The 15389-nt window shown below is 49.6% G+C and overlaps 1 protein-coding gene and 1 long non-coding RNA gene across 3 annotated transcripts in view; one reads left to right on the top strand and one right to left on the bottom strand.

Annotated features, from left to right (window-relative positions):
• Positions 1-15389, top strand: part of LOC126912285 (uncharacterized) — a 129568-nt gene that overhangs the window by 61548 nt on the left and 52631 nt on the right. The gene's annotated exons all lie outside the window — the stretch shown is intronic.
• LOC118278485 (coiled-coil domain-containing protein 186) overlaps positions 1-15389 on the bottom strand; it is a 31414-nt gene that overhangs the window by 5858 nt on the left and 10167 nt on the right. For both annotated transcript variants that reach the window (XM_050703458.1, XM_050703457.1), the window contains exons 5-11: positions 15106-15260; positions 13518-13627; positions 12737-12896; positions 3627-3764; positions 2658-2759; positions 1832-1922; positions 1227-1315 (exon numbers count right to left, since the gene is read on the bottom strand). In XM_050703458.1, coding sequence (XP_050559415.1) covers positions 1227-1315; positions 1832-1922; positions 2658-2759; positions 3627-3764; positions 12737-12896; positions 13518-13627; positions 15106-15260 — 845 coding nt within the window. The remainder of the gene's footprint in view (positions 1-1226; positions 1316-1831; positions 1923-2657; positions 2760-3626; positions 3765-12736; positions 12897-13517; positions 13628-15105; positions 15261-15389) is intronic.

Raw genomic sequence — 15389 nt, forward strand, 5'->3', positions numbered from 1 at the left:
TTACACAAAATACACAACATACCTAAAAATACTATGCTGAACACCGCATCAAAATCGGTTCAACCAAATACAAGTAAAACTTCGAACCTCCTTTTTTTGAAGTCGGTTAAAAACTATAAGTTACAGTTAAACTGTTTGGTCTGCTGTACCTACGATTTAACTGTACGGTTAAATCTGCACAGTTCAATCGTAAGGTCAGTAGCGTGCATAATAGTATGACTGCCGATAGTAGATATAATCGAGTATTACTCTAAAACTAAAATACTTTTTTATTGTACCAAATATGACAGTAACTACACAAAATCTATTGAAATACAATAAATTAAAGAAAAATAGACCCAACCCCTCTAACCTTAAGGAATAATTTATTGAAGAGACTTGGGTATTTTATCTGTGAAAATAAAAACTTATTTTAACTCTAATACTAGTAAGAAGCGCGCGGTGCTATTGGTTTCCTATTAAACATAGCGTGATTTTATAGCTTAAAACTTTCATTGATAAATGGACGGTTAACTCAAAAATTAACTATTCAAATTCGGACCAGTGGTTTCGGAGGATAACGCGTTTAAACAATTAAAGAAACTCTTCAGCTTTTAATATTAGCTAGATAATAGTAAAAGAAATATACATTACAATGATTAATTTGTTTGTTTGTAACTTTGTACCACATAAACTCTGAAACTACTGGACCGTTTTCTTTTCTAAACTTTGCCACACACTAGGACCTTTTTTATGTATCTTATGCTTACCGTATTCGTTTGTTCCTATATTTAGCGTGAAAATAAAATACAAATCTTATTATTATTGATTATCGGGGAATTTCAGAGATGCATTTGTTACCAACACGGGAATTGAACCCGAAACTACGAAGCCTCGAGATAATTCTGAAGTAAAAATGAGGAAACGACACGATATTATTCTCAAGTTTTTTTATCGAACCGGGAATCGAACCCGAATACCATTGCTAGAGAGTCCAATTAAGTGATTTTTGTAGTATATTTACTGTATAAAATATTATTATAGGGAACTAGCAAATCCGGCGAACTCCGTTTCGCCACCAATGATTTTCCCCATTTTCCTGTAATTTTTCCTGAATTTTTAACCTCACGGAGCCCGAGACCTTTCCAACGAATGCAAAACCGTGGAAATCAGTTCGTGCGTTCTGGAGTTATAGCGTCAGGAAGGAAAACCGACTTATTTTTATATTATTACAGGGAATTATTTACCTGTATATCAGGCAATGCCTCGCTGTGTCCGTTCTGCAGTCTGTCCTCATGGGGGGCGCTCTCCCCACTACTCAGCGATGATATCGAACCTGTATACAACAATAAAAGTCAAGAATCACATCACACTAATATTATTACTTGTGGGAGAGCCATGCTTCGGCACGAATGGGCCGGCTCGACCGGAGTGATACCACGGCCGAGCAGAAAACCGACGTGAAACAACACTTACGTTGTGTGAGTGAGGTTACCAGAGGCCCAATTCCCCCTTCCCAATCCCTGATTCCCCAACAACCCTTAAATTCATAACCCCCAAAAGGCCGGCAACGCACTTGTTTCGGCGGCGGCGATTGCTTACCTTCAGGTGATTCGTCTGCTCGATTACCGGCTTCACTACATAGTATAAAGTCCCTTTGTATGCTTAAATCTTTAAAACTACGCAAGGGATTTTGATGCGGTTTCCTTTAATAGATAGTGATTCAAGAGGAAGGTTTATATGTATAATACGTGCATAATATATCACCATTGCATCCATGCGAAGCTGGGGCGGGTCGCTAATATACCATCAAAAAAGATCTAATGACCATTAATAGTAACATTAATATTACCTGTCCTTGTGTTAGGTGCTAACTGTTGAGGCAGTTTGGCTTCCAACTGCTCGCATCGCTTCACAGCGCGCTGTAGTTCGCGGTTCAGTTCCTGAAATTGTAACATAATATTATTATCACGCTTTTTATCGTAAGAATGGTAGACAGACATGTTACACAGAGTGGCCAAAAAGTCGTGGATCAATGATGAAACAGGGCGATAAACGAGGTAATTTCTAACATAAATCTTTAGGGAACAAAGAGTAAAGTTCCTTAAGAAAAGGAGGAACCTCCGACCAGGCGAGATGATCATGCCTGGCGGGCTTTCTGCCCTACTGTTGTTCGTTGGGATTTTCTATCCGTGTTAATTCGCATGTAAACTTCACATGTGTGATGCAGGATATTTATGACGTCATCCGTAGATTTGCTCGTCGATAGTCTATATGCGACTTCTGTCATCTGTCACTTGTTAGGTATCGTCACAAATTTTTCTACAGCATGTCCATTACTTTTTTGCCCCAAAATATTATATTAATGATATTTGTTTCATCAATGAAACTGTTCGTAGCGTAATGTTTTATAACCTATGGTCTTCCTTGATAAATGGACTATTAAAATAATTAATCAATACGGGCAAGTAACTGCGGACAGTCAGACAAACTGAGTCAAACTCAAATTTTTATTAATTCAAAATTAAATTCAGTCAAACTCAAAATTATATTTTAAAAAAAATTTAGTCCAATATTCAATACATAGATTTGAAAATAAATGTCTACAAATAAATAATTAAATAATAGTCTGTCAGTCTGTCAATCAGCGAAGCTAGGTGCTCGTTAAAAAAACTTACTTTTATGGCACTAGCATGTTTCTTCTTGAGAACATTATTCTCTCCCTTCTCCCACTCTAGCTTCTTATTCGCTTCTGACACCTCTTCTGTTAACTCCGCCACCTGTAAAAGAGTGTGTTATTAGTAGCAGATCTATCCGCTAGACAAATCTTATCAAAATTTGTATAGTAACAGAGCTGTTAGCTTATATGTATAATAGCTTAGTCAAGTCAAACAACGGTTTAGTCTTTTCATTTGTAATTAGAAATAAACAAAGATAAATATTAATTTAGATAAACGAGTGACATGTATGTGACACATGAGTTGTGGCCGTGCGAGGAAGATGCGCAGTTCGAGTTTGCGATTAATCGATACTAGGGAAATCATCAATAACACACATCCATAGCACGCATTCGTAGCTCGCAGCTACAGGACGCATCCATTTCTTTTTTTATTTATTATAGCACGCATGCATCTTTCCACATTAGGGAAAACACAGGTAACGGCGCATTCCAATAACCTACCGATTCGTATTCGCATCTACCAGCGGTAGAATTTTGACACATTTTGTATGGAACTTATGTCAAAATTCTACCTCTGGTAGGCAAATCTACCGATCGGTAGGACTTTTCCTGAATGCGCCGGAGCTGAATATGATTGGTGGAAGCCAAACGCATCCGCAACGTAGCATAGCACATCTCTGTTGAGAAAGCACTTATAGGCTGTAGATGAGTGATGTGAATAAACAGATGAGAAGAAGATGAATATTATGAATGATTATGATGAAAAGTGGGTGTACATTGTACAGTAGCATTACATGCCATAATGTGCACCTCTGCCTACCTCTTCGGGGATTAAAGGCGTGACGATATGTATGTATGTATGTAAATTAAGACAATGGTGTGTTTCCAAGCATTAGCTGTTTAATTGTTTCATTTGGTCAGCAGTGGCCACTTATAGGCTGTTGATGTGTGATGTGGAGTACCATACCTTTCTAGCAAGCACCCTGTTCTCCTTGTTCCTCCGGTCAGTCTCCTCGGAGAGTGCAGTCTGTAGTTTGGCGCACTCCGCCTCCAGAGAGGTCACTTGTTCCCGGAGTGACGCGTTGTCTACCGTGAGGGCGCGCGCCTGGAATTATGTATGGAGATTTTTAATTTTATTTTATGTCTAAAGTGAAATTATTTTATTTCAATTAGAATCATATTATGTTTACTTTTATTTTATCAGGCATATTTTAATATTTTGACTGCCTCGTTGGTCGAATGGTCGCAAGTGCGACTGCCGAACAAGGGGTCTCGGGTTCGATTCCCGGGTCGGGCAAAGTATTACTGGGCTTTTTTAGAAAGCACTGATAGTAAGTTATTACTACTGGGAAAACTTCAGTAGGGAGCTCATCGGGGGCTGAAATTTATCTGAAACCGGATACAGGCATTCACTATTCTCTTACATCTTTATTTGTTTTATCTGGACTATGACCTCTGAGTTTGTTTCGGCATTTCTTCTCAGAGTAGTCCGATATGAAATGCCGGCCTGATCTAGTTATTTAAAAGATTGACGTGTAAAAGAGTTACATTGTAATGGATTGGCAAAAATAATATCGACGGTTGAGCTAAGCGTAATTTTTTTGCGATATTGAATTAATTACATATTCGGAATCAGTGACTTTTCTCCAGCGAATGATATACAATGTGCATAGGGGCGAGACTTCTAACCTGTTAGGCTGAGCTACATCCAATTTTATCGACCGTAATATGGGGGTTTGAACACCCTAATTGAAAATATTGAAAAATAGTGATTTTTTCGGTAAAAATAATTCACAAATGATTTTTTTTCTCACCAAAACATTATCAAACATATGAAAAAAGTAATGAATTACTTAGCCAAGGTTATTAGCTACCGTTTGTCGTTTTTTTTTGTTTCTACGACGCATACAACCTCGGCGCCTACCTTGGTAGGATAGAGCTCATTATAAACCCTTTGATATCAAAAAAAGTAAGAAAAATATTAAAATAGCCATAATTTCTAGGGGGAGGGGATTCGACCCCTTCGACCCCGACTTTTGTCGATAAAATTAGATGTAGTACTCAGCCTTAACGGGTTAGAAGTCTGAACCCTATCACATTGTATATTAACTCAATATTGCAAAACTGTCGCTTGGATCAATTAGCCTTTCAACCGTCGATATCATTATAATATAATCAGTACGAGCAGAGCGCGACGTGCGCGGCGGTGAGCGTGGCGGCGTGGTATATAAATATATAAATATACAGTAGCAGTACCTCGGCGTCCCTGCGACTGTGCGCGGCGGAGAGCGCGACGTGCGCGGCGGTGAGCGTGGCGGCGTGGTATATAAATATATAAATATACAGTAGCAGTACCTCGGCGTCCCTGCGACTGTGCGCGGCGGAGAGCGCGACGTGCGCGGCGGTGAGCGTGGCGGCGTGGTATATAAATATATAAATATACAGTAGCAGTACCTCGGCGTCCCTGCGACTGTGCGCGGCGGAGAGCGCGACGTGCGCGGCGGTGAGCGTGGCGGCGTGGTATATAAATATATAAATATACAGTAGCAGTACCTCGGCGTCCCTGCGACTGTGCGCGGCGGAGAGCGCGACGTGCGCGGCGGTGAGCGTGGCGGCGTGGTATATAAATATATAAATATACAGTAGCAGTACCTCGGCGTCCCTGCGACTGTGCGCGGCGGAGAGCGCGACGTGCGCGGCGGTGAGCGTGGCGGCGTGGTATATAAATATATAAATATACAGTAGCAGTACCTCGGCGTCCCTGCGACTGTGCGCGGCGGAGAGCGCGACGTGCGCGGCGGTGAGCGTGGCGGCGTGGTATATAAATATATAAATATACAGTAGCAGTACCTCGGCGTCCCTGCGACTGTGCGCGGCGGAGAGCGCGACGTGCGCGGCGGTGAGCGTGGCGGCGTGGTATATAAATATATAAATATACAGTAGCAGTACCTCGGCGTCCCTGCGACTGTGCGCGGCGGAGAGCGCGACGTGCGCGGCGGTGAGCGTGGCGGCGTGGTATATAAATATATAAATATACAGTAGCAGTACCTCGGCGTCCCTGCGACTGTGCGCGGCGGAGAGCGCGACGTGCGCGGCGGTGAGCGTGGCGGCGTGGTATATAAATATATAAATATACAGTAGCAGTACCTCGGCGTCCCTGCGACTGTGCGCGGCGGAGAGCGCGACGTGCGCGGCGGTGAGCGTGGCGGCGTGGTATATAAATATATAAATATACAGTAGCAGTACCTCGGCGTCCCTGCGACTGTGCGCGGCGGAGAGCGCGACGTGCGCGGCGGTGAGCGTGGCGGCGTGGTATATAAATATATAAATATACAGTAGCAGTACCTCGGCGTCCCTGCGACTGTGCGCGGCGGAGAGCGCGACGTGCGCGGCGGTGAGCGTGGCGGCGTGGTATATAAATATATAAATATACAGTAGCAGTACCTCGGCGTCCCTGCGACTGTGCGCGGCGGAGAGCGCGACGTGCGCGGCGGTGAGCGTGGCGGCGTGGTATATAAATATATAAATATACAGTAGCAGTACCTCGGCGTCCCTGCGACTGTGCGCGGCGGAGAGCGCGACGTGCGCGGCGGTGAGCGTGGCGGCGTGGTATATAAATATATAAATATACAGTAGCAGTACCTCGGCGTCCCTGCGACTGTGCGCGGCGGAGAGCGCGACGTGCGCGGCGGTGAGCGTGGCGGCGTGGTATATAAATATATAAATATACAGTAGCAGTACCTCGGCGTCCCTGCGACTGTGCGCGGCGGAGAGCGCGACGTGCGCGGCGGTGAGCGTGGCGGCGTGGTATATAAATATATAAATATACAGTAGCAGTACCTCGGCGTCCCTGCGACTGTGCGCGGCGGAGAGCGCGACGTGCGCGGCGGTGAGCGTGGCGGCGTGGTATATAAATATATAAATATACAGTAGCAGTACCTCGGCGTCCCTGCGACTGTGCGCGGCGGAGAGCGCGACGTGCGCGGCGGTGAGCGTGGCGGCGTGGTATATAAATATATAAATATACAGTAGCAGTACCTCGGCGTCCCTGCGACTGTGCGCGGCGGAGAGCGCGACGTGCGCGGCGGTGAGCGTGGCGGCGTGGTATATAAATATATAAATATACAGTAGCAGTACCTCGGCGTCCCTGCGACTGTGCGCGGCGGAGAGCGCGACGTGCGCGGCGGTGAGCGTGGCGGCGTGGTATATAAATATATAAATATACAGTAGCAGTACCTCGGCGTCCCTGCGACTGTGCGCGGCGGAGAGCGCGACGTGCGCGGCGGTGAGCGTGGCGGCGTGGTATATAAATATATAAATATACAGTAGCAGTACCTCGGCGTCCCTGCGACTGTGCGCGGCGGAGAGCGCGACGTGCGCGGCGGTGAGCGTGGCGGCGTGGTATATAAATATATAAATATACAGTAGCAGTACCTCGGCGTCCCTGCGACTGTGCGCGGCGGAGAGCGCGACGTGCGCGGCGGTGAGCGTGGCGGCGTGGTATATAAATATATAAATATACAGTAGCAGTACCTCGGCGTCCCTGCGACTGTGCGCGGCGGAGAGCGCGACGTGCGCGGCGGTGAGCGTGGCGGCGTGGTATATAAATATATAAATATACAGTAGCAGTACCTCGGCGTCCCTGCGACTGTGCGCGGCGGAGAGCGCGACGTGCGCGGCGGTGAGCGTGGCGGCGTGGTATATAAATATATAAATATACAGTAGCAGTACCTCGGCGTCCCTGCGACTGTGCGCGGCGGAGAGCGCGACGTGCGCGGCGGTGAGCGTGGCGGCGTGGTATATAAATATATAAATATACAGTAGCAGTACCTCGGCGTCCCTGCGACTGTGCGCGGCGGAGAGCGCGACGTGCGCGGCGGTGAGCGTGGCGGCGTGGTATATAAATATATAAATATACAGTAGCAGTACCTCGGCGTCCCTGCGACTGTGCGCGGCGGAGAGCGCGACGTGCGCGGCGGTGAGCGTGGCGGCGTGGTATATAAATATATAAATATACAGTAGCAGTACCTCGGCGTCCCTGCGACTGTGCGCGGCGGAGAGCGCGACGTGCGCGGCGGTGAGCGTGGCGGCGTGGTATATAAATATATAAATATACAGTAGCAGTACCTCGGCGTCCCTGCGACTGTGCGCGGCGGAGAGCGCGACGTGCGCGGCGGTGAGCGTGGCGGCGTGGTATATAAATATATAAATATACAGTAGCAGTACCTCGGCGTCCCTGCGACTGTGCGCGGCGGAGAGCGCGACGTGCGCGGCGGTGAGCGTGGCGGCGTGGTATATAAATATATAAATATACAGTAGCAGTACCTCGGCGTCCCTGCGACTGTGCGCGGCGGAGAGCGCGACGTGCGCGGCGGTGAGCGTGGCGGCGTGGTATATAAATATATAAATATACAGTAGCAGTACCTCGGCGTCCCTGCGACTGTGCGCGGCGGAGAGCGCGACGTGCGCGGCGGTGAGCGTGGCGGCGTGGTATATAAATATATAAATATACAGTAGCAGTACCTCGGCGTCCCTGCGACTGTGCGCGGCGGAGAGCGCGACGTGCGCGGCGGTGAGCGTGGCGGCGTGGTATATAAATATATAAATATACAGTAGCAGTACCTCGGCGTCCCTGCGACTGTGCGCGGCGGAGAGCGCGACGTGCGCGGCGGTGAGCGTGGCGGCGTGGTATATAAATATATAAATATACAGTAGCAGTACCTCGGCGTCCCTGCGACTGTGCGCGGCGGAGAGCGCGACGTGCGCGGCGGTGAGCGTGGCGGCGTGGTATATAAATATATAAATATACAGTAGCAGTACCTCGGCGTCCCTGCGACTGTGCGCGGCGGAGAGCGCGACGTGCGCGGCGGTGAGCGTGGCGGCGTGGTATATAAATATATAAATATACAGTAGCAGTACCTCGGCGTCCCTGCGACTGTGCGCGGCGGAGAGCGCGACGTGCGCGGCGGTGAGCGTGGCGGCGTGGTATATAAATATATAAATATACAGTAGCAGTACCTCGGCGTCCCTGCGACTGTGCGCGGCGGAGAGCGCGACGTGCGCGGCGGTGAGCGTGGCGGCGTGGTATATAAATATATAAATATACAGTAGCAGTACCTCGGCGTCCCTGCGACTGTGCGCGGCGGAGAGCGCGACGTGCGCGGCGGTGAGCGTGGCGGCGTGGTATATAAATATATAAATATACAGTAGCAGTACCTCGGCGTCCCTGCGACTGTGCGCGGCGGAGAGCGCGACGTGCGCGGCGGTGAGCGTGGCGGCGTGGTATATAAATATATAAATATACAGTAGCAGTACCTCGGCGTCCCTGCGACTGTGCGCGGCGGAGAGCGCGACGTGCGCGGCGGTGAGCGTGGCGGCGTGGTATATAAATATATAAATATACAGTAGCAGTACCTCGGCGTCCCTGCGACTGTGCGCGGCGGAGAGCGCGACGTGCGCGGCGGTGAGCGTGGCGGCGTGGTATATAAATATATAAATATACAGTAGCAGTACCTCGGCGTCCCTGCGACTGTGCGCGGCGGAGAGCGCGACGTGCGCGGCGGTGAGCGTGGCGGCGTGGTATATAAATATATAAATATACAGTAGCAGTACCTCGGCGTCCCTGCGACTGTGCGCGGCGGAGAGCGCGACGTGCGCGGCGGTGAGCGTGGCGGCGTGGTATATAAATATATAAATATACAGTAGCAGTACCTCGGCGTCCCTGCGACTGTGCGCGGCGGAGAGCGCGACGTGCGCGGCGGTGAGCGTGGCGGCGTGGTATATAAATATATAAATATACAGTAGCAGTACCTCGGCGTCCCTGCGACTGTGCGCGGCGGAGAGCGCGACGTGCGCGGCGGTGAGCGTGGCGGCGTGGTATATAAATATATAAATATACAGTAGCAGTACCTCGGCGTCCCTGCGACTGTGCGCGGCGGAGAGCGCGACGTGCGCGGCGGTGAGCGTGGCGGCGTGGTATATAAATATATAAATATACAGTAGCAGTACCTCGGCGTCCCTGCGACTGTGCGCGGCGGAGAGCGCGACGTGCGCGGCGGTGAGCGTGGCGGCGTGGTATATAAATATATAAATATACAGTAGCAGTACCTCGGCGTCCCTGCGACTGTGCGCGGCGGAGAGCGCGACGTGCGCGGCGGTGAGCGTGGCGGCGTGGTATATAAATATATAAATATACAGTAGCAGTACCTCGGCGTCCCTGCGACTGTGCGCGGCGGAGAGCGCGACGTGCGCGGCGGTGAGCGTGGCGGCGTGGTATATAAATATATAAATATACAGTAGCAGTACCTCGGCGTCCCTGCGACTGTGCGCGGCGGAGAGCGCGACGTGCGCGGCGGTGAGCGTGGCGGCGTGGTATATAAATATATAAATATACAGTAGCAGTACCTCGGCGTCCCTGCGACTGTGCGCGGCGGAGAGCGCGACGTGCGCGGCGGTGAGCGTGGCGGCGTGGTATATAAATATATAAATATACAGTAGCAGTACCTCGGCGTCCCTGCGACTGTGCGCGGCGGAGAGCGCGACGTGCGCGGCGGTGAGCGTGGCGGCGTGGTATATAAATATATAAATATACAGTAGCAGTACCTCGGCGTCCCTGCGACTGTGCGCGGCGGAGAGCGCGACGTGCGCGGCGGTGAGCGTGGCGGCGTGGTATATAAATATATAAATATACAGTAGCAGTACCTCGGCGTCCCTGCGACTGTGCGCGGCGGAGAGCGCGACGTGCGCGGCGGTGAGCGTGGCGGCGTGGTATATAAATATATAAATATACAGTAGCAGTACCTCGGCGTCCCTGCGACTGTGCGCGGCGGAGAGCGCGACGTGCGCGGCGGTGAGCGTGGCGGCGTGGTATATAAATATATAAATATACAGTAGCAGTACCTCGGCGTCCCTGCGACTGTGCGCGGCGGAGAGCGCGACGTGCGCGGCGGTGAGCGTGGCGGCGTGGTATATAAATATATAAATATACAGTAGCAGTACCTCGGCGTCCCTGCGACTGTGCGCGGCGGAGAGCGCGACGTGCGCGGCGGTGAGCGTGGCGGCGTGGTATATAAATATATAAATATACAGTAGCAGTACCTCGGCGTCCCTGCGACTGTGCGCGGCGGAGAGCGCGACGTGCGCGGCGGTGAGCGTGGCGGCGTGGTATATAAATATATAAATATACAGTAGCAGTACCTCGGCGTCCCTGCGACTGTGCGCGGCGGAGAGCGCGACGTGCGCGGCGGTGAGCGTGGCGGCGTGGTATATAAATATATAAATATACAGTAGCAGTACCTCGGCGTCCCTGCGACTGTGCGCGGCGGAGAGCGCGACGTGCGCGGCGGTGAGCGTGGCGGCGTGGTATATAAATATATAAATATACAGTAGCAGTACCTCGGCGTCCCTGCGACTGTGCGCGGCGGAGAGCGCGACGTGCGCGGCGGTGAGCGTGGCGGCGTGGTATATAAATATATAAATATACAGTAGCAGTACCTCGGCGTCCCTGCGACTGTGCGCGGCGGAGAGCGCGACGTGCGCGGCGGTGAGCGTGGCGGCGTGGTATATAAATATATAAATATACAGTAGCAGTACCTCGGCGTCCCTGCGACTGTGCGCGGCGGAGAGCGCGACGTGCGCGGCGGTGAGCGTGGCGGCGTGGTATATAAATATATAAATATACAGTAGCAGTACCTCGGCGTCCCTGCGACTGTGCGCGGCGGAGAGCGCGACGTGCGCGGCGGTGAGCGTGGCGGCGTGGTATATAAATATATAAATATACAGTAGCAGTACCTCGGCGTCCCTGCGACTGTGCGCGGCGGAGAGCGCGACGTGCGCGGCGGTGAGCGTGGCGGCGTGGTATATAAATATATAAATATACAGTAGCAGTACCTCGGCGTCCCTGCGACTGTGCGCGGCGGAGAGCGCGACGTGCGCGGCGGTGAGCGTGGCGGCGTGGTATATAAATATATAAATATACAGTAGCAGTACCTCGGCGTCCCTGCGACTGTGCGCGGCGGAGAGCGCGACGTGCGCGGCGGTGAGCGTGGCGGCGTGGTATATAAATATATAAATATACAGTAGCAGTACCTCGGCGTCCCTGCGACTGTGCGCGGCGGAGAGCGCGACGTGCGCGGCGGTGAGCGTGGCGGCGTGGTATATAAATATATAAATATACAGTAGCAGTACCTCGGCGTCCCTGCGACTGTGCGCGGCGGAGAGCGCGACGTGCGCGGCGGTGAGCGTGGCGGCGTGGTATATAAATATATAAATATACAGTAGCAGTACCTCGGCGTCCCTGCGACTGTGCGCGGCGGAGAGCGCGACGTGCGCGGCGGTGAGCGTGGCGGCGTGGTATATAAATATATAAATATACAGTAGCAGTACCTCGGCGTCCCTGCGACTGTGCGCGGCGGAGAGCGCGACGTGCGCGGCGGTGAGCGTGGCGGCGTGGTATATAAATATATAAATATACAGTAGCAGTACCTCGGCGTCCCTGCGACTGTGCGCGGCGGAGAGCGCGACGTGCGCGGCGGTGAGCGTGGCGGCGTGGTATATAAATATATAAATATACAGTAGCAGTACCTCGGCGTCCCTGCGACTGTGCGCGGCGGAGAGCGCGACGTGCGCGGCGGTGAGCGTGGCGGCGTGGTATATAAATATATAAATATACAGTAGCAGTACCTCGGCGTCCCTGCGACTGTGCGCGGCGGAGAGCGCGACGTGCGCGGCGGTGAGCGTGGCGGCGTGGTATATAAATATATAAATATACAGTAGCAGTACCTCGGCGTCCCTGCGACTGTGCGCGGCGGAGAGCGCGACGTGCGCGGCGGTGAGCGTGGCGGCGTGGTATATAAATATATAAATATACAGTAGCAGTACCTCGGCGTCCCTGCGACTGTGCGCGGCGGAGAGCGCGACGTGCGCGGCGGTGAGCGTGGCGGCGTGGTATATAAATATATAAATATACAGTAGCAGTACCTCGGCGTCCCTGCGACTGTGCGCGGCGGAGAGCGCGACGTGCGCGGCGGTGAGCGTGGCGGCGTGGTATATAAATATATAAATATACAGTAGCAGTACCTCGGCGTCCCTGCGACTGTGCGCGGCGGAGAGCGCGACGTGCGCGGCGGTGAGCGTGGCGGCGTGTTCCAGTGCGGCGGCCTCGCGCCGTCCGCATGTCTCGGCGACGCCGCGCTCCACTGCTAGGGCTTCCTCCGCCTGGGACGCGCGCTCCGACTCCCTGCAACAAGCAGAAGATAGTAAAATATTACACTTTTTTATAATAACTATCGAGAAACATACTAAACTAAGCAAAAGCCACGCGGGGACATGGAGATGCACGACGTCGCCGCGTCTGCGTCACGGTGCTCATGATGAAGAGTCCCTCTGTGACTCTAAACTAGTAGAGCTTTTCTCCACATTAATTTACGTGATTTTTAATCAAAATCTTACAGTGAAGTGTAAGAAACACTTTTTCTGAAATCCACATCATAATCGGTTCAGCCAATCGCGAGATAATCGCTGACAAACATACGTACATACAGGTCAAACTGAGGACCTCCTTTTTGGAAGTCAATAATTTAATATTGTACACATTAGTTACTAGCTACTCGGCTCCTATTGGTCATAGCGTGATATGTATGTAATATATATTATACTATACTAGCTTCTGCCAGCGGCTTTGAATGCGTTTAGACAAACAGGTTTTAGTATTGTTGTTTGTTATCCAAAATAGTACATCTCAGTTGCTTGCCTTCATACAATGAAAACATTGTTTCATTTTAAGTATAATAAAAAATATTAACTGAGAAGGATGTTAAAATAGTTTTTGTTTAACGTTGTCAATTGAACATAATTTTACCTCTGTAGCTGTGCGCTGAGTGTATCAGCGAGCGCTGCCTTAGCTCGTAGCGCCGCTAGCTCCGCCGCCTCCTCCTCCAAGCGAAGATTACTCTCTTTCAGTTCTTCTACCTGTAATTTTAGTGGTAACCGTTAAATGATAAATGATATTTATTTTGCAAATAGGTTATAAAATAACACTTTTACACGTCAATCTCTTTAATAACTAGATGAGGCCAGCATTTCCTATCGGACTACTCTGAGAAGAAATGTCGAAACAAACTCAGAGGTCATAGTCTCTTTTAAAGTCCAGACAAAAATCAATTAAAGATGTCGGAGAACCGTTAGATGGCGTACATGTAGCGTGAGATCTATTCACTGTAGCTGTCAAAAACTAAAACTGGGAAATTTGTCTTGAATCGATAACCATTTTAGTTTTCTTTTCCTCTAATAACATCTTCTGATTTATTTCGTTGCGGGATCTAAGACAGTCATTCATGTCCGTGAGACGCGCCGGACTTCAGTGTTCCGGTGTTTTCATAGTTGTATCTACTGTAGATCCTGGTGCACAGGAGTTGCAGCGGTATGGGAGGTTATGGCGGGCTTGTCCAAAATAAAAACATTTTATACGGGATGTCACAGAGTAGCTATAAAGTCTGGAATTATGCTCAGTATAGGACAATAGACTCACCCCATTACATGGGACGTATAATACAAATGGTGAAAAGTGTAAATTGTATTGCGGCATTACAAGCCGTAATGTGCTCCTCTGTCTACCCTTTCGGGGACAAAAGGCGTGACGTTGCGTTGCATCATCGCAGAGTAAATAAGTAGAGCACTAATATTTGTTTGGATGTTTATACGTCAACCACGCTGAAACTATTGAACGGATTTTGATAAAATTTGATATACAGACAGGGTATGAGCTGACTTGGGTGATAGGATATTATTTATCTCACGGGATTTATACAGTTAAAACCGATAGATTAATATTAAGTGATAAATTCGTCAGTCCGTCAGTCAGTCCCTCTGTCAATGAAGCTAGGTACTCGTTCCAAAGTGTAGCTAAACCATCTCCTATACCTACCTTAACTAATCTATTACTTGAATTTGTTTTCACAATTAAAATGTACTAGTAAACGGCTCCAATAATAATATAGGCAACTAGTAAATCCGGCGAACTCCGCCGCGCCACCAATGATTTTCCCAATTTCCCTTCTTTTCTCTTAAATTGTTCCTGAATTTTCTTTGCTATAAACCTCACGGAACCCGAGACCTTTCCAACGAATGCAAGATCGTGGAAATCGGTTCGTGCGTTTTGGAGTTATAGCGTCAGGGGGCCTACTCCGGTTCTCGAATCCGAAGTTTCGTTTAATCTTCGGCCGTAGGTTTTATTGAGTTACTAATAGAATTACTTGAAATAACGTTTTATTTTTAATTTACTATTTATTTATCTTCATTTAATTCGTTCATTTTTGGTCACGAAAGTTCGTAATAAATAGAATTGTAGTATGCAATCTGCGAAGTTTTTTCGTTCGTTCGTTGAATTAGAGTAGGCCCCCAGGAAGGAAAAGCCGACTTATTTTTATATAATAGATGACGTCACTTACCTCAGCGGTGGTGCGAGCGAGAGCGGCGGTAGCGCTGTCCCTTTCCTTCACACAAGCCTCCAACTGCTGCGTCATAGCTGTCAGCTTGCGATCGAGTTCATCTCTCTCGTGGCGACAGAGGATCAACGCTGCCTGACTCTCTTTTAATTCCGACTCTGGAAAATAAAGTTTAATTATTATTACCCGACTGCGCCAGAATTATGACTTATGACGCCGGACAAGAGGTCTCGATTCCCGGGAAGGAAAATAAAGCCCAGAAATACTTTGCCCGAAGTATTTCTGGG

This window comes from Spodoptera frugiperda, chromosome 24 (assembly GCF_023101765.2).
Source record: "Spodoptera frugiperda isolate SF20-4 chromosome 24, AGI-APGP_CSIRO_Sfru_2.0, whole genome shotgun sequence".
Taxonomy (NCBI): Eukaryota; Metazoa; Arthropoda; class Insecta; order Lepidoptera; family Noctuidae; genus Spodoptera; species Spodoptera frugiperda.